Consider the following 23,054-nt stretch of genomic DNA (forward strand, 5'->3'; position numbering starts at 1 on the left):
TCCAGCAGGTGGAGCTCACAGCTGGATATCTGAACGAGGTTCACAAAACTAATGAACGAAATCTCTGGACACGGCTCACTCACTTGAAAACACGCAGACCCTAGGCTAGACCTGGATATGGTGACCTAACCCAGACTAAGAGAATGAGTGCTTTCCAGCCAAGACCCCCAGGAGGCCACATCTTGGTCACTTAACACTGGTGTGAGATGCAGCTGGCTATGGCAGGTGAGGAGGGGTCTCAAGACAGACTTCAAAGAAGGTAAAGAGCCCCAGGGGAAGAAGTGGTTCTTCTACAACCCACGCAATTAAGAAAGACTCTGTGTGAGGAAAAGAAGTCCTTTCTGCTCCTCTGCTAAATGAAGGGAAACTCCCTGAATGAAGAAGAGAAAAGTAATTCCCCCCAGATCCTCCCTCAAAGGGGAGGGGAAAGAAAGGGGAAGGAAGAGGATGAAAATGGCAGGAAGAGGATGGGAGGGAAGAAGAGGTGAGGAGTAGGGAGGAAGGAAGCAGGGTAGAAGAAGAAGGGAGGAGAGGGGAAGGAGAAACGTATGCAAGGACTCTAATCAGATAACTGCATGGCTGTTGCTAACCGCTGACAAGGTTCTCAGAAGACAGGAGCAGGACCTGCGTGAGCACAAGGCACTCCTGTTACTAAACTCTCATCATGGGAACTCCACACTGTTCAGTGGAAATACAAAGCTCTTACAAGAGCCAGAGGCTGCTCATCGACTTACCTTTTTCATACAGTGGCACATTCCCTTGCAACAATTTGCTAAGCTGCACTGTATTTAAATGTAAAAATCTTAATTGTTCTCGCACTGGTTTTCCTTCCACAACTGGGAATAAAAGACGCCCCACGTTGTTTCTTGGAATTGGCAAGCCCAGGCCTATTGCCAGTGTTGCAGCCAGATCAGTCTGTTGGACACGCTTTGGATGTCTCCTATCACCTACAAAAAAGAATACAGTGTTGCAGGTGACGGCTTCTAGAGAGTGTATGACTGGTCATTCTTGACTTTGAGCTTCTATAACAGATGTGAGTCAAATAGCGCGTTATCTCCAAACCATTCAGTGTAGATTCATCCAGAAAAGAGGAGTCACAATGTTTTTATCTCAATTCATGTACAGAACACCCATTCTACATCAAGCACAGCGCCGTCCATGAAGGAGCTTGTTTCTATGCACTGAAAGAGAGACTAAAGCAAGATACTCAGTGGGGCCAGCAAGTGCAAGGGAGGGTCATTCCAGTGGAGGCAGGGAGGGAGCGTGGCCCCTTCTAGACACAATGCACTCCAGGTGCTGCTCTTTCCACACACACAAACAGCCAAATGCGCTCCACTCTCAGGGGCTCCTGGACAGAACAGGACGAGGCTGGGTATGTGGCCTCAACAAAAAACTCAGCATAGGGGTTTTCTCCTCAGTGCAGACAACAATCAGCCCAGGCCAAGGGCTCTGGCACAGGTACGACTCAGGTAATACACAATTCCGACTGAGGTACAATATAAGCATGACTCAGGTATGACAGGTACAACTCAAGCACAACATAGGTATGACACAGGTACGACTCAGGTATGACACAGGTACAACTCAGGTATGATTCAGGGACGACATAGATATGACTCAGGTATAACACAGGTACGACAGTTATGATACAGGTACGACTCAGGTACAACACAGGTATAACAGGTACGACTCAGGTACAACAAAGGTATGACACAGGTACAACTCAGGTATGACTCAGGCACAATACAGGAATAACACAGATATGACTCAGGTATTACAACTACAACTCAGGTACAACACAGGCATGACACAGGGATGACACAGGTACGACTCAGGCATGACACAGGTATGACTATGACTCAAGTATGATACAGGTACAACTCAGGTACGACACAGGTATGACACGGGGGTATGGGCAGCTACAACCATCTTCGCAGGGCAGGCTGGCTGGCCCACCCTCCAGCACTTGAACAGGAGCTTCTGCAGTTTTACTTTGTGGTAGCTTTTGGTTGTATAGAAGTTCCCTTTTTTTATTTGGTGGAATTTATTAACCTTTCCTAGTCAGCCCTCCAGCGGTGGCTCTCGGCCCTCTGTTATGCTTAAACAGCCTTTTTCACCCCAACATTGCTGTTTGTGTTTTTTTCTCATACTTCTAAAACTGTATTTTCTTACACTAAGCTTTTTGATCACAGAAAACAAAAACAAAAAACCCACCTTAAACTACTCTTGGTAGTCATATGGTCTACTGTGGGACAGAGCAATTGAGCAACTATACGATCCTCTAGTTCTGTCATTTCTGAGGGTGCTAACAACCAGGGTTCTAAGCTTGGGAAAAAGGAAGTACAATGCGAGCTCCACGAAATTAATTTTGTACTAGTGAGTATCAAGTGGAAGTGTAACTCCTTGCTTTCTCCAGAAACAATGGCTAGCCCAGGACCAGCGGGCGCTCCGCCCAGGACCAGCAGGTGCTCCGCCCAAGACCAGCGGGCGCTCCGCCCAGGACCAGCGGGCGCTCCAGCTCCAACACTGTCATCCTGAAATTCCACTTCCCACTGAAAGGAATGACATTTTGGCGATGGGGCTGCTTCTGGGCCGAGGGGAGTGTGCATATGACTGTCTATCAGAGGCTGTCCAGATCTTGTCCAGAGGACTCAGGAGCAACTCTGAAGAGGTCCCCACTGGCAAAGACGGGGCAACTTGAATGTCAAAAAGAGTTATACGTACAGTGAACTGAAACACACCGAATACATTTAAATGCATCAGTTCATAATGATACTTAAAAAGGCAATCAGCCTAAGTGGTCCCATCTGAAGGACGCTAGTGAACTAACCCACTGAGACTGGTAAGTGTGGGGAGACCAAACCATCATTCTTCCTGTCTCTTTTACACCCAAAAAGTACACAAGGGGATGTTCTCTTTGTAGCAGTATTCCGGCTAATTAATGAGAAAAGAACTGTACAACTTCCTGCCACGACTTGTGCCCTCTGGTGCATTAACAGGCCATGCTGATCACCACCAGCTATTAGCATGAGTGAAGCAGACAGCCAAATGTCACGTGTTCCCTGACAGAAGGAGCCTTGCTAAAGCAAAAGACAAGAACAACAACAACAACAAAACTCCACAGAATCTGAACCTACTCAAGCCTCGGGACAAAGGATGCCTCAGCAGAGACTGTGGGAGACTCCACAGGCAGACCAGGTACTTCAAAAAATAAGCTGCAGTGAGCAAAGGACGAGGTGGAGCCTACAGATTAAGGAGACTTAGAGACGTACCAACATATCACAATACATGAGCCTCATCCTAAATGAAACAAACAAAACAACTAGAGACAGACAATGGGAAATTCTGACTGCTTGATGATACTAAGGAATTACTGCTATTTTTTTTAAATGATAATGGTGTCAACGTTGTTTAATAATAAAAAAGAGCACCTATCTTTAAAGATCTGCTTCCAAACAACAAAGAGAAGGAAAACGAGTAAGGGCACAGAGGAAACAAGAAAACAAAGCACTGGCTGTAACTGGCCAGTAACTGTCGAAGCTAGATGACAGCTTGGGGACCTATCACACTGTTGTGACTACTTTTATATGTCTGAAATTTTCCATAATGAAGACTCATCTAAAAGACCAACTTTCTGACCATCTGGAATGTACACTGATGTAAACGACGAGTACAGGTCACTTACTACACAGACTGTCCTGCCCTTCACCTGAAATGCCACCTCTATCATACAGTACACTGAGCTACATTTCTGGCCCCTTGATCTTGTTCTGTTGATTTGTCTGACTAGTTCTCGCAGCACAAACTACTCTAATAGCTGGAACCTTGTAGCACAGCACACAGTAGACCACACTATCAGGTTTACACTTTATTCTGTAGGCAATGGGAAGCCACTGCAGGACTTTAAGCATTTCAGAAGATCATGCTTTCCAGCAACAAGTCCTCCACCCACTGGTCTCCACTTCCACTGCCACCATCTCCCCTCACCTGTACTTCCATTCAGGCCCAGCTACAATCCATTCTCTATACAGCCAGGACATCTTTTTAACATTCAATCAACAAACAGGGTGATGAAAGGTTCTAAAATTGATTGTGACAATGGTTGCACAACTCTGTGAACATACTAAGAAACACTGACTAGTACAGTGGCAATGGGTAAATTGTATGGCATGTGAATTTTATCTCAGTAAAGCTTTACTCCCCCACGTGTCTGTCAGTTTGTCCTACTGTGGGGGCTTGCGTGCTGCTATGATGCTGGAAGCTACACCACGGGTATTCAGATACCAGCAGGGTCACCCATGGAGGACAGGTTTCAGCTGAGCTTCCAAAATAAAACTAGGAAGAAGTCGGTGGTCTACTTCTGAAAAGAATTAGCCAGTGAAAACCTTATGAATAGCAGCGGAACACTGTCTGATACAGTGCTAGAAGATAAGCCCTCAGGTTGGAAGGCACTTAAAAGATAACTGGGGAAGAGCTGCCTCCTCAAAGTAGAGTGGCCCTTAATGACGTGGATGGAGTAAAGCTTTCGGGACCTTCATTTGCTGATGTGGCACAACTCAAAATGGGAAGAAACAGCTACAAAAACCATGAATAATCGGAATGTGGAATTTACAAAGTACAAATCTAGAAATATTGGAATCATCAAAAATGAAATGGAATGCGTAAACATCGATATCCTAGGCATTAGTGAGCTGAAATGGACTAGTATTGCCCATTATGAATGGGATAATCATATCATCTACTATGCCAGGAATGACAACTTGAAGAGAAATGGTGTTGCATCATCAAAAGAACATTTCAAGATCTATCCTGAAGTACAACGCTGTCAGTGATAGGATAATATCCAGATGCCTACAAGGAAGACCAGTTAATACGACTGTTATTTGTACTTACTCACCAACCACTATGGCCATAGATGGAGGAACTGAAGATTTTTACCAATTTCTGCAGTCTGAAATTGACTGAACAAGCAATCAGGATGCACGGATAATTGCTGGTGATTGAAACGCCAAAGTTGGAAACAAAGAAGGATCAGTAGTTGGAAAATATGGCCTTGGTGATAGAAACAATGCCTGAGATCAAATGATAGAATTTTGTAAGACCAACAACTTCTTCATTGCAAATACCTATTTGCACCAATATTAACAGAGACTATATACTTGGACCTTGCCAGATGGAATACACAGGAAACAAATTGACTACATCTGTGGAAAAAGAACGGAAAAGCTCAATATCGTCAGTCAGAACAAGGCCAGGGGCCGACTGCAGAATAGATTATCAATTGCTCATAACCAAGTTCAAGGTGAAGCTGAAGAAAATTAGAACAAGCTCACGAGAACCAAAGTACAACCTTGAGTACATCCCACCTGAATTTAGAGACCATTGCAAGAACAGATTTGATGTGTTGAACGCTAATGACAGAAGACCAGATGAATTATGGGATCGATGACATCAAGGACATCATTCATGAAGAAGGAGATCATTAGAAACACAGGAAAAAAAAAAAGACCAAAATGGTGTCAGAAGAAACTCTGAAACTTGTTCTCAAATGTTGAGAAACTAAAGTAAAAGGAAGAATTGATGAAGTAAAAGAGCTAAACAGGAGATTTCAAAGGTTGGCTGTAGAAGACACAATAAAGTATTATAATGACATGTGCAAAGAGCTGGAGATAGAAAAACACACTCGGCATTTCTTAAGCTGAAAGAATTGAAGAAAAAATTCAAGTCTCGAGTTGTAATATTAAAGGATTCCATGGGGAAATATTATATGATGCAGGAAGCTTCAAAAGAAGATGGAAGGAGTATATGGAGTCACTGTATCAAACAGAATTGGCTGATGCTCATTAACAACCTGTGTTGTGCAGATGTCTCAGTGCTGCTATAACAGAAATGACACAGTGGATGATGTCTTAGTCACCTAGTGCTGCTATAACAGAAATACCACAAGTGGATGGTGTCTTAGTCACCTAGGCTGCTGTAACAGAAATACCACAAGTGGATGGTGTCTTAGTCACCTAGTGCTGCTATAACAGAAATACCACAGTGGATGGTGTCTTAGTCACCTAGTGCTGCTATAACAGAAATGACACAGTGGATGGTATCTTAGTCACCCAGTGCTGCTATAACAGAAATACCCAAGTGGATGGTGTCTTAGTCACCTAGTGATGCTGTAACAGAAATACCACAGTAGATGGTGTCTTAAGTCACCTAGTGCTGCTATAACAAAAATACCACAAGTGGACAGTGCCTTAGTCACCTAGTGCTGCTATAACAGATATACCACAGTGGATGGTGCCTTAGTCACCTAGTGCTGCTATAACAGAAATACCACAGTGGATGGTGTCTTAGTCACCTAGTGCTGCTAGAACAGAAATACCACAAGTGGATGGTGTCTTAGTCACCTAGTGCTGCTAGAACAGAAATACCACAAGTGGATGGTGTCTTAGTCACCTAGTGCTGCTATAACAGAAATACCACAGTGGATGGTGCCTTAGTCACCTAGTGCTGCTAGAACAGAAATACCACAGTGGAGGGTGTCTCAGTCACCTAGTGCTGCTGTAACAGAAATACCACAGTGGATGGTGTCTCAGTCACTTAGTGCTGCTGTAACAGAAATACCACAGTGGATGGTGTCTCAGTCACCTAGTCCTGCTGTAACAGAAATACCACAGTGGATGGTGTCTCAGTCACCTAGTGCTGCTGTAACAGAAATACCACAGTGGAGGGTGTCTCAGTCACCTAGTCCTGCTGTAACAGAAATACCACAGTGGATGGTGTCTCAGTCACCTAGTGCTGCTGTAACAGAAATACCACAGTGGAGGGTGTCTCAGTCACCTAGTGCTGCTGTAACAGAAATACCACAGTGGATGGTGTCTCAGTCACCTAGTGCTGCTATAACAGAAATACCACAGTGGATGGTGTCTCAGTCACCTAGTGCTGCTATAACAGAAATACCACAGTGGATGGTGTCTCAGTCACCTAGTGCTGCTATAACAGAAATACCACAGTGGATGGTGTCTCAGTCACCTAGTCCTGCTGTAACAGAAATACCACAGTGGATGGTGTCTTAGTCACCTAGTGCTGCTGTAACAGAAATACCACAGTGGAGGGTGTCTCAGTCACCTAGTGCTGCTATAACAGAAATACCACAGTGGATGGTGCCTCAGTCACCTACTGCTGCTATAACAGAAATACCACAGTGGATGGTGTCTCAGTCACCTAGTGCTGCTGTAACAGAAATACCACAAGTGGATGGTGTCTCAGTCACCTAGTGCTGCTATAACAGATATACCACAGTGGATGGTGTCTCAGTCACCTAGTGCTGCTATAACAGAAATACCACAGTGGATGGTGTCTCAGTCATCTAGTGCTGCTATAACAGAAATACCACAGTGGATGGTGTCTCAGTCACCTAGTGCTGCTGTAACAGAAATACCACAGTGGATGGTGTCTCAGTCATCTAGTGCTGCTATAACAGAAATACCACAGTGGATGGTGTCTCAGTCATCTAGTGCTGCTATAACAGAAATACCACAGTGGATGGTGTCTCAGTCACCCAGTGCTGCTGTAGCAGAAATACCACAAGTGGATGGTGTCTTAGTCACCTAGTGCTGCTATAACAGAAATACCAGTGGATGGTGTCTTAGTCACCTACTGCTGCTATAACAGAAATACCACAGTGGATGGTGTCTCAGTCACCTAGTGCTGCTATAACAGAAACACCAGTGGATGGTGTCTTAGTCACCTAGTGCTGCTATAACAGATATACCACAGTGGATGGTGTCTTGGTCACCTAGTGCTGCTATAGCAGAAATACCACAGTGGATGGTGTCTCAGTCACCTAGTGCTGCTATAACAGAAACACCAGTGGATGGTGTCTTAGTCACCTAGTGCTGCTATAACAGATATACCACAGTGGATGGTGTCTTGGTCACCTAGTGCTGCTATAGCAGAAATACCACAGTGGATGGTGTCTCAGTCACCTAGTGCTGCTATAACAGAAATACCAGTGGATGGTGTCTCAGTCACCTAGTGCTGCTATAACAGAAATACCACAGTGGATGGTGTCTCAGTCACCTAGTGCTGCTGTAACAGAAATACCACATGTGGATGGTGTCTTCGTCACCTAGTGCTGCTGTAACAGAAATACCACATGTGGATGGTGTCTTCGTCACCTAGTGCTGCCATAACAGAAATAACACAAGTGGGTGGCTTTAACAAAGAGAAATTTATTTTCTCACAGTTTAGTAGGTTATAAGTCCAAATTCAGGGTGTCGGCTCCAGGGGAAGGCTTTCTTTCTCTATCAGTTCTGGAGGAAGGTCCTCGTCTTCAATTTTCCCCTGGTCAAGAAGCTTCTCAGGTACAGGGACCCCATGTCCAAAGGACACACTCTGCTCCTGTTGCTGCCTTCTTTACGGTATGAGGTCCCCAACTCTCTGCTTGCTTCTCTTTCCTTTTATCTCTTGAGGGATAAAAGGTGATCCAAGGCATACCCCAGGGAAACTCCCTTTACAGTTGATCTGAGTAAGAGTGGTGTTATGATCCCACCCTAATCCTCTCAACATAAAATTAAAATCACAAAATGAAGGACAACCACAGAATACTGGGAATCATGGCCTAACCAAGTTAATATACACATTTTGGGGGGACATAATTCAATCTGTGACAGCAGATGACACAACCTTGCTTGCTAAAGTGAAGAGGACTTGAAGCACTTACTGATGAAGATCAAAGACCACGGCCTTCAGTATGGATCACACCTCAATATAAAGAAAACAAAAATCCTCACAACTGGACCAATAAGCAACATCATCATAAACAGAGAAAAGACTGAAGTTGTCAAGGATTTCATTTTACTTGGATCCACAATCAACACCCATGGAAACAGCAGTCAAGAAATCAAAAGATGCACTGCATTGGGCAAATCTGCTGCAAAGGACCTCTTTAAAGAGTTGAAAAGCAAAGATGTCACCCTGAAGACTAAGGTGCACCTGACCCAAGCCATGGTGTTTTTTAACTGCCTCATGTGTATGTGAAAGCTGGACAGAGAATAAGGAAGAGGGAAGAAAAATTGGCACACCTTTGAATTATAGGGCAGGGGAGAATACTGGTTATACCATGGACTGCCAAAAGAATGAACAAATATGTCTTAGGAGAAGTACAACCAGAATATTTCTTAGAAGCAAGGATGTTGAGACTATGTCTCACATACTTTGGACATGTTATCAAGAAGGATCAATCCCTGGAGAAGGACATCATGCTTGGTAAAGTAGGGGGTCAGAGAAAAAAAGGAAGATCCCCAACGAGTGGAATGACAGTGGCTGCAACAACGGGCTCAAGCATAATAACAATCGTGAGGATGGCACAGGATCAGGCAGTGTTTCGTTCTGTCGTACATGCGGTCGTTAGAAGTTGGAACCGACTTGACAGTATCTATGAACAATAACAAAGCTTTTACTAAAAAAATAAGAAGTACAGTCCTGGCTCAAAAAATTGACACAGTGAGAATGTGAACTTGTTGCATTGGCCCTCTCTTCAAGAGACCCAAGTAGAGGTGTCAGACGGCCAGTTGAGTTGAGCGTCTTGAGGTCAGAGGAAGGACACCCTGAGCACGGGCCTATGGATGGCACTAAGTAGATGAGGTCATTGTGGGAGTGAATATGGAACCAGGCAAGAAGGCAGTCTGGGAAGAGATCAGGAAAAGACGCTAAGCCAGCAAAGAGGGCGAGGAAGTGAGGGGTGGGAAGAAATCAGAAAACTGTGTCACCCAGACGTGAAGGGGCCAGCAGCGTGGGGTGATTGTGAGGGTCCACAAAACAGAGCCAAGCATCTACTGGGCTTCACAGCAAGCCAAGTATAACTGCCACCCAACTGGAGGCAGATCTGTTGGAGTGCGGAGAAGCCAACACAAGGGTGTGAGGGGTCGGGGTGACACAGCCCGGAGCCGACAGGCTGTGGGGTGTGGGTCACAGAGAGGAACATGCTGAGGTCTGGGATGGGGGGTCTCCTGTCAACTGGAAGCACATATGTTTGAGTGCGCAGAAGCCAACACAGTGGTGTGAGGGGTCGGGGTGACACAGCCCGGAGCCGACAGGCTGTGGGGTGTGGGTCACAGAGGGGAACATGCTGAGGTCTGGGATGTGGGGTCTCCTGTCAACTGGAGGCAGATCTGTTTGAGTGCGGAGAAGCCAACACAGGGGTGTGAGGGGTCGGGGTGACACAGCCCGGAGCCGACAGGCTGTGGGGTGTGGGTCACAGAGGGGAACATGCTGAGGTCTGGGACGGGGGGTCTCCTGTCAACTGGAAGCAGATCTGTTTGAGTGCGGAGAAGCCAACACAGGGGTGTGAGGGGTCGGGGTGACACAGCCCGGAGCCGACAGGCTGTGGGGTGTGGGTCACAGAGGGGAACATGCTGAGGTCTGGGACGGGGGGTCTCCTGTCAACTGGAAGCAGATCTGTTTGAGTGCGGAGAAGCCAACACAGGGGTGTGAGGGGTCGGGGTGACACAGCCCGGAGCCGACAGGCTGTGGGGTGTGGGTCACAGAGGGGAACATGCTGAGGTCTGGGATGGGGGGTCTCCTGTCAACTGGAAGCAGATCTGTTTGAGTGCGGAGAAGCCAACACAGGGGTGTGAGGGGTCGGGGTGACACAGCCCGGAGCCGACAGGCTGTGGGGTGTGGGTCACAGAGGGGAACATGCTGAGGTCTGGGACGGGGGGTCTCCTGTCAACTGGAAGCAGATCTGTTTGAGTGCGGAGAAGCCAACACAGGGGTGTGAGGGGTCGGGGTGACACAGCCCGGAGCTGACAGGCTGTGGGGTGTGGGTCACAGAGGGGAACATGCTGAGGTCTGGGACGGGGGGTCTCCTGTCAACTGGAAGCAGATCTGTTTGAGTGCGGAGAAGCCAACACAGGGGTGTGAGGGGTCGGGGTGACACAGCCCGGAGCCGACAGGCTGTGGGGTGTGGGTCACAGAGGGGAACATGCTGAGGTCTGGGATGGGGGGTCTCCTGTCAACTGGAAGCAGATCTGTTTGAGTGCGGAGAAGCCAACACAGGGGTGTGAGGGGTCGGGGTGACACAGCCCGGAGCCGACAGGCTGTGGGGTGTGGGTCACAGAGGGGAACATGCTGAGGTCTGGGACGGGGGGTCTCCTGTCAACTGGAAGCAGATCTGTTTGAGTGCGGAGAAGCCAACACAGGGGTGTGAGGGGTCGGGGTGACACAGCCCGGAGCCGACAGGCTGTGGGGTGTGGGTCACAGAGGGGAACATGCTGAGGTCTGGGATGGGGGGTCTCCTGTCAACTGGAAGCAGATCTGTTTGAGTGCGGAGAAGCCAACACAGGGGTGTGAGGGGTCGGGGTGACACAGCCCGGAGCCGACAGGCTGTGGGGTGTGGGTCACAGAGGGGAACATGCTGAGGTCTGGGACGGGGGGTCTCCTGTCAACTGGAGGCAGATCTGTTTGAGTGCGCAGAAGCCAACACAGGGGTGTGAGGGGTCGGGGTGACACAGCCCGGAGCCGACAGGCTGTGGGGTGTGGGTCACAGAGGGGAACATGCTGAGGTCTGGGACGGGGGGTCTCCTGTCAACTGGAGGCAGATCTGTTTGAGTGCGCAGAAGCCAACACAGTGGTGTGAGGGGTCGGGGTGACACAGCCCGGAGCCGACAGGCTGTGGGGTGTGGGTCACAGAGGGGAACATGCTGAGGTCTGGGATGGGGGGTCTCCTGTCAACTGGAAGCTGATCTGTTTGAGTGCGCAGAAGCCAACACAGTGGTGTGAGGGGTCGGGGTGACACAGCCCGAAGCCGACAGGCTGTGGGGTGTGGGTCACAGAGGGGAACATGCTGAGGTCTGGGATGGGGGGTCTCCTGTCAACTGGAAGCAGATCTGTTTGAGTGCGCAGAAGCCAACACAGTGGTGTGAGGGGTCGGGGTGACACAGCCCGGAGCCGACAGGCTGTGGGGTGTGGGTCACAGAGGGGAACATGCTGAGGTCTGGGACGGGGGGTCTCCTGTCAACTGGAGGCAGATCTGTTTGAGTGCGCAGAAGCCAACATAAGGGTGTGAGGGGTCGGGGTGACACAGCCCGGAGCCGACAGGCTGTGGGGTGTGGGTCACAGAGGGGAACATGCTGAGGTCTGGGATGGGGGGTCTCCTGTCAACTGGAGGCAGATCTGCTTGAGTGCGGAGAAGCCAACACAGGGGTGTGAGGGGTCGGGGTGACACAGCCCGGAGCCGACAGGCTGTGGGGTGTGGGTCACAGAGGGGAACATGCTGAGGTCTGGGATGGGGGGTCTCCTGTCAACTGGAAGCAGATCTGTTTGAGTGCGCAGAAGCCAACCACAGTGGTGTGAGGGGTCGGGGTGACACAGCCCGGAGCCGACAGGCTGTGGGGTGTGGGTCACAGAGGGGAACATGCTGAGGTCTGGGATGGGGGGTCTCCTGTCAACTGGAAGCAGATCTGTTTGAGTGCGCAGAAGCCAACACAAGGGTGTGAGGGGTCGGGGTGACACAGCCCGGAGCCGACAGGCTGTGGGGTGTGGGTCACAGAGGGGAACATGCTGAGGTCTGGGACGGGGGGTCTCCTGTCAACTGGAGGCAGATCTGTTTGAGTGCGCAGAAGCCAACACAAGGGTGTGAGGGGTCGGGGTGACACAGCCCGGAGCCGACAGGCTGTGGGGTGTGGGTCACAGAGGGGAACATGCTGAGGTCTGGGATGGGGGGTCTCCTATCAACTGGAAGCAGATCTGTTTGAGTGCGCAGAAGCCAACCACAGTGGTGTGAGGGGTCGGGGTGACACAGCCCGGAGCCGACAGGCTGTGGGGTGTGGGTCACAGAGGGGAACATGCTGAGGTCTGGGATGGGGGGTCTCCTGTCAACTGGAAGCAGATCTGTTTGAGTGCGCAGAAGCCAACACAAGGGTGTGAGGGGTCGGGGTGACACAGCCCGGAGCCGACAGGCTGTGGGGTGTGGGTCACAGAGGGGAACATGCTGAGGTCTGGGATGGGGGGTCTCCTGTCAACTGGAAGCAGATCTGTTTGAGTGCGCAGAAGCCAACCACAGTGGTGTGAGGGGTCGGGGTGACACAGCCCGGAGCCGACAGGCTGTGGGGTGTGGGTCACAGAGGGGAACATGCTGAGGTCTGGGATGGGGGGTCTCCTGTCAACTGGAAGCAGATCTGTTTGAGTGCGCAGAAGCCAACACAGGGGTGTGAGGGGTCCGGGTGACACAGCCCGGAGCCGACAGGCTGTGGGGTGTGGGTCACAAAGGGGAACATGCTGAGGTCTGGGACGGGGGGTCTCCTGTCAACTGGAAGCACATCTGTTTGAGTGCGCAGAAGCCAACACAGGGGTGTGAGGGGTCGGGGTGACACAGCCCGGAGCTGACAGGCTGTGGGGTGTGGGTCACAGAGGGGAACATGCTGAGGTCTGGGATGGGGGGTCTCCTGTCAACTGGAAGCAGATCTGTTTGAGTGCGCAGAAGCCAACCACAGTGGTGTGAGGGGTCGGGGTGACACAGCCCGGAGCCGACAGGCTGTGGGGTGTGGGTCACAGAGGGGAACATGCTGAGGTCTGGGATGGGGGGTCTCCTGTCAACTGGAAGCAGATCTGTTTGAGTGCGCAGAAGCCAACACAGGGGTGTGAGGGGTCGGGGTGACACAGCCCGGAGCCGACAGGCTGTGGGGTGTGGGTCACAGAGGGGAACATGCTGAGGTCTGGGACGGGGGGTCTCCTGTCAACTGGAAGCAGATCTGTTTGAGTGCGCAGAAGCCAACACAGGGGTGTGAGGGGTCGGGGTGACACAGCCCGGAGCTGACAGGCTGTGGGGTGTGGGTCACAGAGGGGAACATGCTGAGGTCTGGGATGGGGGTCTCCTGTCAACTGGAAGCAGATCTGTTTGAGTGCGCAGAAGCTAACCACAGTGGTGTGAGGGGTCGGGGTGACACAGCCCGGAGCCGACAGGCTGTGGGGTGTGGGTCACAGAGGGGAACATGCTGAGGTCTGGGATGGGGGGTCTCCTGTCAACTGGAAGCAGATCTGTTTGAGTGCGCAGAAGCCAACACAGTGGTGTGAGGGGTCAGGGTGACACAGCCCGGAGCCGACAGGCTGTGGGGTGTGGGTCACAGACGGGAACATGCTGAGGTCTGGGATGGGGGGTCTCCTGTCAACTGGAGGCAGATCTGTTTGAGTGCGCAGAAGCCAACACAGGGGTGTGAGGGGTCGGGGTGACACAGCCCAGAGCTGACAGGCTGTGGGGTGTGGGTCACAGAGGGGAACATGCTGAGGTCTGGGATGGGGGGTCTCCTGTCAACTGGAAGCAGATCTGTTTGAGTGCGCAGAAGCCAACACAGTGGTGTGAGGGGTCGGGGTGACACAGCCCGGAGCCGACAGGCTGTGGGGTGTGGGTCACAGAGGGGAACATGCTGAGGTCTGGGACGGGGGGTCTCCTGTCAACTGGAGGCAGATCTGTTTGAGTGCGCAGAAGCTAACCACAGTGGTGTGAGGGGTCGGGGTGACACAGCCCGGAGCCGACAGGCTGTGGGGTGTGGGTCACAGAGGGGAACATGCTGAGGTCTGGGACGGGGGGTCTCCTGTCAACTGGAAGCAGATCTGTTTGAGTGCGCAGAAGCCAACACAGGGGTGTGAGGGGTCGGGGTGACACAGCCCGGAGCTGACAGGCTGTGGGGTGTGGGTCACAGAGGGGAACATGCTGAGGTCTGGGATGGGGGGTCTCCTGTCAACTGGAAGCAGATCTGTTTGAGTGCGCAGAAGCTAACCACACTGGTGTGAGGGGTCGGGGTGACACAGCCCGGAGCCGACAGGCTGTGGGGTGTGGGTCACAGAGGGGAACATGCTGAGGTCTGGGACGGGGGGTCTCCTGTCAACTGGAAGCAGATCTGTTTGAGTGCGCAGAAGCTAACCACAGTGGTGTGAGGGGTCGGGGTGACACAGCCCGGAGCCGACAGGCTGTGGGGTGTGGGTCACAGAGGGGAACCTGCTGAGGTCTGGGACGGGGGGTCTCCTGTCAACTGGAGGCAGATCTGTTTGAGTGCGCAGAAGCCAACACAGGGGTGTGAGGGGTCGGGGTGACACAGCCCGGAGCTGACAGGCTGTGGGGTGTGGGTCACAGAGGGGAACATGCTGAGGTCTGGGATGGGGGGTCTCCTGTCAACTGGAAGCAGATCTGTTTGAGTGCGCAGAAGCCAACACAGGGGTGTGAGGGGTCGGGGTGACACAGCCCGGAGCCGACAGGCTGTGGGGTGTGGGTCACAGAGGGGAACATGCTGAGGTCTGGGACTGGGGGTCTCCTGTCAACTGGAGGCAGATCTGTTTGAGTGCGCAGAAGCTAACCACAGTGGTGTGAGGGGTCGGGGTGACACAGCCCGGAGCTGACAGGCTGTGGGGTGTGGGTCACAGAGGGGAACATGCTGAGGTCTGGGATGGGGGGTCTCCTGTCAACTGGAGGCAGATCTGTTTGAGTGCGCAGAAGCCAACCACAGTGGTGTGAGGGGTCGGGGTGACACAGCCCGGAGCCGACAGGCTGTGGGGTGTGGGTCACAGAGGGGAACATGCTGAGGTCTGGGATGGGGGGTCTCCTGTCAACTGGAGGCAGATCTGTTTGAGTGCGGAGAAGCCAACACAGGGGTGTGAGGGGTCGGGGTGACACAGCCCGGAGCCGACAGGCTGTGGGGTGTGGGTCACAGAGAGGAACATGCTGAGGTCTGGGATGGGGGGTCTCCTGTCAACTGGAGGCAGATCTGTTTGAGTGCGCAGAAGCCAACACAGGGGTGTGAGGGGTCGGGGTGACACAGCCCGGAGCCGACAGGCTGTGGGGTGTGGGTCACAGAGCGGAACATGCTGAGGTCTGGGATGGGGGGTCTCCTGTCAACTGGAGGCAGATCTGTTTGAGTACGGAGAAGCCAACACAGGGGTGTGAGGGGTCGGGGTGACACAGCCCGGAGCCGACAGGCTGTGGGGTGTGGGTCACAGAGGGGAACATGCTGAGGTCTGGGATGGGGGGTCTCCTGTCAACTGGAGGCAGATCTGTTTGAGTGCGCAGAAGCCAACCACAGTGCTGTGAGGGGTGGGGGTGACACAGCCCGAAGCCGACAGGCTGTGGGGTGTGGGTCACAAAGGGGAACATGCTGAGGTCTGGGATGGGGGGTCTCCTGTCAACTGGAGGCAGATCTGTTTGAGTGCGCAGAAGCCAACACAGGGGTGTGAGGGGTGGGGGTGACACAGCCCGGAGCCGACAGGCTGTGGGGTGTGGGTCACAGAGGGGAACATGCTGAGGTCTGGGATGGGGGGTCTCCTGTCAACTGGAAGCAGATCTGTTTGAGTGCGCAGAAGCCAACCACAGTAGTGTGAGGGGTGGGGGTGACACAGCCCGAAGCCGACAGGCTGTGGGGTGTGGGTCACAGAGGGGAACATGCTGAGGTCTGGGATGGGGGGTCTCCTGTCAACTGGAAGCAGATCTGTTTGAGTGCGCAGAAGCCAACACAGGGGTGTGAGGGGTGGGGGTGACACAGCCCGGAGCCGACAGGCTGTGGGGTGTGGGTCACAGAGGGGAACATGCTGAGGTCTGGGACGGGGGGTCTCCTGTCAACTGGAAGCAGACCTGTTTGAGTGCGCAGAAGCCAACACAGGGGTGTGAGGGGTCGGGGTGACACAGCCCGGAGCCGACAGGCTGTGGGGTGTGGGTCACAGAGGGGAACATGCTGAGGTCTGGGATGGGGGGTCTCCTGTCAACTGGAAGCAGATCTGTTTGAGTGCGCAGAAGCCAACCACAGTGGTGTGAGGGGTCGGGGTGACACAGCCCGGAGCCAACAGGCTGTGGGGTGTGGGTCACAGAGGGGAACATGCTGAGGTCTGGGATGGGGGGTCTCCTGTGAACTGGAGGCAGATCTGTTTGAGTGCGCAGAAGCCAACACAGTGGTGTGAACGGTGGGGGTGACACAGCCCGGAGCCGACAGGCTGTGGGGTGTGGGTCACAGAGAGGAACATGCTGAGGTCTGGGATGGGGGGTCTCCTGTCAACTGGAAGCAGATCTGTTTGAGTGCGCAGAAGCCAACCACAGTGGTGTGAGGGGTGGGGGTGACACAGCCCGGAGCCGACAGGCTGTGGGGTGTGGGTCACAGAGGGGAACATGCTGAGGTCTGGGATGGGGGGTCTCCTGTCAACTGGAAGCAGATCTGTTTGAGTGCGCAGAAGCCAACCACAGTGGTGTGAGGGGTGGGGGTGACACAGCCCGGAGCCGACAGGCTGTGGGGTGTGGGTCACAGAGGGGAACATGCTGAGGTCTGGGATGGGGGGTCTCCTGTCAACTGGAGGCAGATCTGTTTGAGTGCGCAGAAGCCAACACAGTGGTGTGAGGGGTGGGGGTGACACAGCCCGGAGCCGACAGGCTGTGGGGTGTGGGTCACAGAGGGGAACATGCTGAGGTCTGGGATGGGGGGTCTCCTGTCAACTGGAAGCAGATCTGTTTGAGTGCGCAGAAGCCAACCACAGTGGTGTGAGGGGTGGGGGTGACACAGCCCGGAGCCGACAGGCTGTGGGGTGTGGGTCACAGAGGGGAACATGCTGAGGTCTGGGATGGGGGGTCTCCTGTCAACTGGAAGCAGATCTGTTTGAGTGCGCAGAAGCCAACACAGTGGAGTGAGGGGTCGGGGTGACACAGCCCGGAGCCGACAGGCTGTGGGGTGTGGGTCACAGAGGGGAACATGCTGAGGTCTGGGATGGGGGGACTCCTGTCAACTGGAAGCAGATCTGTTTGAGTGCGCAGAAGCCAACACAGGGGTGTAAGGGGTCGGGGTGACACAGCCCGGAGCCGACAGGCTGTGGGGTGTGGGTCACAGAGGGGAACATGCTGAGGTCTGGGATGGGGGGTCTCCTGTCAACTGGAGGCAGATCTGTTTGAGTACGCAGAAGCCAACACAGTGGTGTAAGGGGTCGGGGTGACACAGCCCGGAGCCGACAGGCTGAGGGGTGTGGGTCACAGAGGGGAACATGCTGAGGTCTGGGATGGGGGGTCTCCTGTCAACTGGAAGCAGATCTGTTTGAGTGCGCAGAAGCCAACCACAGTGGTGTAAGGGGTCGGGGTGACACAGCCCGGAGCCGACAGGCTGTGGGGTGTGGGTCACAGAGGGGAACATGCTGAGGTCTGGGATGGGGGGTCTCCTGTCAACTGGAGGCAGATCTGTTTGAGTGCGCAGAAGCTAACCACAGTGGTGTGAGGGGTCGGGGTGACACAGCCCGGAGCCGACAGGCTGTGGGGTGTGGGTCACAGAGGGGAACATGCTGAGGTCTGGGATGGGGGGTCTCCTGTCAACTGGAGGCAGATCTGTTTGAGTGCACAGAAGCCAACCACAGTGGTGTAAGGGGTGGGGGTGACACAGCCCGAAGCCGACAGGCTGTGGGGTGTGGGTCACAGAGAGGAACATGCTGAGGTCTGGGATGGGGGGTCTCCTGTCAACTGGAGGCAGATCTGTTTGAGTGCGCAGAAGCCAACCACAGTGGTGTGAGGGGTCGGGGTGACACAGCCCGGAGCCGACAGGCTGTGGGGTGTGGGTCACAGAGGGGAACATGCTGAGGTCTGGGATGGGGGGTCTCCTGTCAACTGGAGGCAGATCTGTTTGAGTGCGCAGAAGCTAACCACAGTGGTGTGAGGGGTCGGGGTGGCACAGCCCGGAGCCGACAGGCTGTGGGGTGTGGGTCACAGAGGGGAACATGCTGAGGTCTGGGATGGGGGGTCTCCTGTCAACTGGAGGCAGATCTGTTTGAGTGCGCAGAAGCTAACCACAGTGGTGTGAGGGGTCGGGGTGATACAGCCCGGAGCCGACAGGCTGTGGGGTGTGGGTCACAGAGGGGAACATGCTGAGGTCTGGGATGGGGGGTCTCCTGTCAACTGGAGGCAGATCTGTTTGAGTGCGCAGAAGCTAACCACAGTGGTGTAAGGGGTGGGGGTGACACAGCCCGGAGCCGACAGGCTGTGGGGTGTGGGTCACAGAGGGGAACATGCTGAGGTCTGGGACGGGGGGTCTCCTGTCAACTGGAGGCAGATCTGTTTAGGGGCGCAGAAGCCAACCACAGTGGTGTGAGGGGTCGGGGTGACACAGCCCGGAGCCGACAGGCTGTGGGGTGTGGGTCACAGAGGGGAACATGCTGAGGTCTGGGATGGGGGGTCTCCTGTCAACTGGAGGCAGATCTGTTTGAGTGCGCAGAAGCCAACCACAGTGGTGTAAGGGGTCGGGGTGACACAGCCCGGAGCCGACAGGCTGTGGGGTGTGGGTCACAGAGGGGAACATGCTGAGGTCTGGGATGGGGGGTCTCCTGTCAACTGGAGGCAGATCTGTTTGAGTGCGCAGAAGCTAACCAGAATGGTGTGAGGGGTGGGGGTGACACAGCCCGAAGCCGACAGGCTGTGGGGTGTGGGTCACAGAGAGGAACATGCTGAGGTCTGGGATGGGGGGTCTCCTGTCAACTGGAGGCAAATCTGTTTGAGTGCGCAGAAGCCAACCACAGTGGTGTGAGGGGTGGGGGTGACACAGCCCGAAGCCGACAGGCTGTGGGGTGTGGGTCACAGAGAGGAACATGCTGAGGTCTGGGATGAGGGGTCTCCTGTCAACTGGAGGCAGATCTGTTTGAGTGCGCAGAAGCTAACCACAGTGGTGTGAGGGGTGGGGGTGACACAGCCCGAAGCCGACAGGCTGTGGGGTGTGGGTCACAGAGAGGAACATGCTGAGGTCTGGGATGGGGGGTCTCCTGTCAACTGGAAGCAGATCTGTTTGAGTGCGCAGAAGCTAACAACAGTGGTGTAAGGGGTGGGGGTGACACAGCCCGGAGCCGACAGGCTGTGGGGTGTGGGTCACAGAGGGGAACATGTTGAGGTCTGGGATGGGGGGTCTCCTGTCAACGGGAGGCAGATCTGTTTGAGTGCGCAGAAGCTAACCACAGTGGTGTAAGGGGTGGGGGTGACACAGCCCGGAGCCGACAGGCTGTGGGGTGTGGGTCACAGAGGGGAACATGCTGAGGTCTGGGATGGGGGGTCTCCTGTCAACTGGAGGCAGACCTGTTTGAGTGCGCAGAAGCCAACACAGTGGTGTAAGGGGTGGGGGTGACACAGCCCGGAGCCGACAGGCTGTGGGGTGTGGGTCACAGAGGGGAACATGCTGAGGTCTGGGATGGGGGGTCTCCTGTCAACTGGAGGCAGATCTGTTTGAGTGCGCAGAAGCTAACCACAGTGGTGTAAGGGGTCGGGGTGACACAGCCCGAAGCAGACAGGCTGTGGGGTGTGGGTCACAGAGAGGAACATGCTGAGGTCTGGGATGGGGGGTCTCCTGTCAACTGGAGGCAGATCTGTTTGAGTGCGCAGAAGCTAACCACAGTGGTGTAAGGGGTGGGGGTGACACAGCCCGGAGCCGACAGGCTGTGGGGTGTGGGTCACAGAGGGGAACATGCTGAGGTCTGGGATGGGGGGTCTCCTGTCAACTGGAGGCAGATCTGTTTGAGTGCGCAGAAGCTAACCACAGTGGTGTAAGGGGTGGGGGTGACACAGCCCGGAGCCGACAGGCTGTGGGGTGTGGGTCACAGAGGGGAACATGCTGAGGTCTGGGATGGGGGGTCTCCTGTCAACTGGAGGCAGATCTGTTTGAGTGCGCAGAAGCCAACACAGGGGTGTGAGGGGTCGGGGTGACACAGCCCGGAGCCGACAGGCTGTGGGGTGTGGGTCACAGAGCGGAACATGCTGAGGTCTGGGATGGGGGGTCTCCTGTCAACTGGAGGCAGATCTGTTTGAGTGCGGAGAAGCCAACACAGGGGTGTGAGGGGTCGGGGTGACACAGCCCGGAGCCGACAGGCTGTGGGGTGTGGGTCACAGAGGGGAACATGCTGAGGTCTGGGATGGGGGGTCTCCTGTCAACTGGAGGCAGATCTGTTTGAGTGCGCAGAAGCCAACCACAGTGCTGTGAGGGGTGGGGGTGACACAGCCCGAAGCCGACAGGCTGTGGGGTGTGGGTCACAAAGGGGAACATGCTGAGGTCTGGGATGGGGGGTCTCCTGTCAACTGGAGGCAGATCTGTTTGAGTGCGCAGAAGCCAACACAGGGGTGTGAGGGGTGGGGGTGACACAGCCCGGAGCCGACAGGCTGTGGGGTGTGGGTCACAGAGGGGAACATGCTGAGGTCTGGGATTGGGGGTCTCCTGTCAACTGGAAGCAGATCTGTTTGAGTGCGCAGAAGCCAACCACAGTAGTGTGAGGGGTGGGGGTGACACAGCCCGAAGCCGACAGGCTGTGGGGTGTGGGTCACAGAGGGGAACATGCTGAGGTCTGGGATGGGGGGTCTCCTGTCAACTGGAAGCAGATCTGTTTGAGTGCGCAGAAGCCAACACAGGGGTGTGAGGGGTGGGGGTGACACAGCCCGGAGCCGACAGGCTGTGGGGTGTGGGTCACAGAGGGGAACATGCTGAGGTCTGGGACGGGGGGTCTCCTGTCAACTGGAAGCAGACCTGTTTGAGTGCGCAGAAGCCAACACAGGGGTGTGAGGGGTCGGGGTGACACAGCCCGGAGCCGACAGGCTGTGGGGTGTGGGTCACAGAGGGGAACATGCTGAGGTCTGGGATGGGGGGTCTCCTGTCAACTGGAAGCAGATCTGTTTGAGTGCGCAGAAGCCAACCACAGTGGTGTGAGGGGTCGGGGTGACACAGCCCGGAGCCAACAGGCTGTGGGGTGTGGGTCACAGAGGGGAACATGCTGAGGTCTGGGATGGGGGGTCTCCTGTCAACTGGAGGCAGATCTGTTTGAGTGCGCAGAAGCCAACACAGTGGTGTGAACGGTGGGGGTGACACAGCCCGGAGCCGACAGGCTGTGGGGTGTGGGTCACAGAGAGGAACATGCTGAGGTCTGGGATGGGGGGTCTCCTGTCAACTGGAAGCAGATCTGTTTGAGTGCGCAGAAGCCAACCACAGTGGTGTGAGGGGTGGGGGTGACACAGCCCGGAGCCGACAGGCTGTGGGGTGTGGGTCACAGAGGGGAACATGCTGAGGTCTGGGATGGGGGGTCTCCTGTCAACTGGAAGCAGATCTGTTTGAGTGCGCAGAAGCCAACCACAGTGGTGTGAGGGGTGGGGGTGACACAGCCCGGAGCCGACAGGCTGTGGGGTGTGGGTCACAGAGGGGAACATGCTGAGGTCTGGGATGGGGGGTCTCCTGTCAACTGGAGGCAGATCTGTTTGAGTGCGCAGAAGCCAACACAGTGGTGTGAGGGGTGGGGGTGACACAGCCCGGAGCCGACAGGCTGTGGGGTGTGGGTCACAGAGGGGAACATGCTGAGGTCTGGGATGGGGGGTCTCCTGTCAACTGGAAGCAGATCTGTTTGAGTGCGCAGAAGCCAACCACAGTGGTGTGAGGGGTGGGGGTGACACAGCCCGGAGCCGACAGGCTGTGGGGTGTGGGTCACAGAGGGGAACATGCTGAGGTCTGGGATGGGGGGTCTCCTGTCAACTGGAAGCAGATCTGTTTGAGTGCGCAGAAGCCAACACAGTGGAGTGAGGGGTCGGGGTGACACAGCCCGGAGCCGACAGGCTGTGGGGTGTGGGTCACAGAGGGGAACATGCTGAGGTCTGGGATGGGGGGTCTCCTGTCAACTGGAAGCAGATCTGTTTGAGTGCGCAGAAGCCAACACAGGGGTGTAAGGGGTCGGGGTGACACAGCCCGGAGCCGACAGGCTGTGGGGTGTGGGTCACAGAGGGGAACATGCTGAGGTCTGGGATGGGGGGTCTCCTGTCAACTGGAGGCAGATCTGTTTGAGTACGCAGAAGCCAACACAGTGGTGTAAGGGGTCGGGGTGACACAGCCCGGAGCCGACAGGCTGAGGGGTGTGGGTCACAGAGGGGAACATGCTGAGGTCTGGGATGGGGGGTCTCCTGTCAACTGGAAGCAGATCTGTTTGAGTGCGCAGAAGCCAACCACAGTGGTGTAAGGGGTCGGGGTGACACAGCCCGGAGCCGACAGGCTGTGGGGTGTGGGTCACAGAGGGGAACATGCTGAGGTCTGGGATGGGGG

At 54.4% G+C, this 23,054-nt stretch overlaps 1 protein-coding gene across 7 annotated transcripts in view; it reads right to left on the minus strand.

Moving 5' to 3' along the window:
* The window catches only part of PIGG (phosphatidylinositol glycan anchor biosynthesis class G (EMM blood group)), a 93,006-nt gene that overhangs the window by 42,802 nt on the left and 27,150 nt on the right, over positions 1-23,054 (minus strand). For 6 of the 7 annotated variants that reach the window (XR_010322185.1, XM_064286254.1, XM_064286256.1 and 3 more), the window contains one exon: positions 735-947. The exons of the other annotated variant lie outside the window; for it this stretch is intronic. Coding sequence is in view for 5 of the 6 variants with exons in the window: in XM_064286254.1 (XP_064142324.1) it covers positions 735-947 (213 nt within the window). In the remaining variant the exon portion in view is untranslated. The remainder of the gene's footprint in view (positions 1-734; positions 948-23,054) is intronic. 7 annotated transcript variants of the gene reach the window in all.

Source organism: Loxodonta africana, chromosome 5 (genome assembly GCF_030014295.1).
Source record: "Loxodonta africana isolate mLoxAfr1 chromosome 5, mLoxAfr1.hap2, whole genome shotgun sequence".
Taxonomy (NCBI): domain Eukaryota; kingdom Metazoa; phylum Chordata; class Mammalia; order Proboscidea; family Elephantidae; genus Loxodonta; species Loxodonta africana.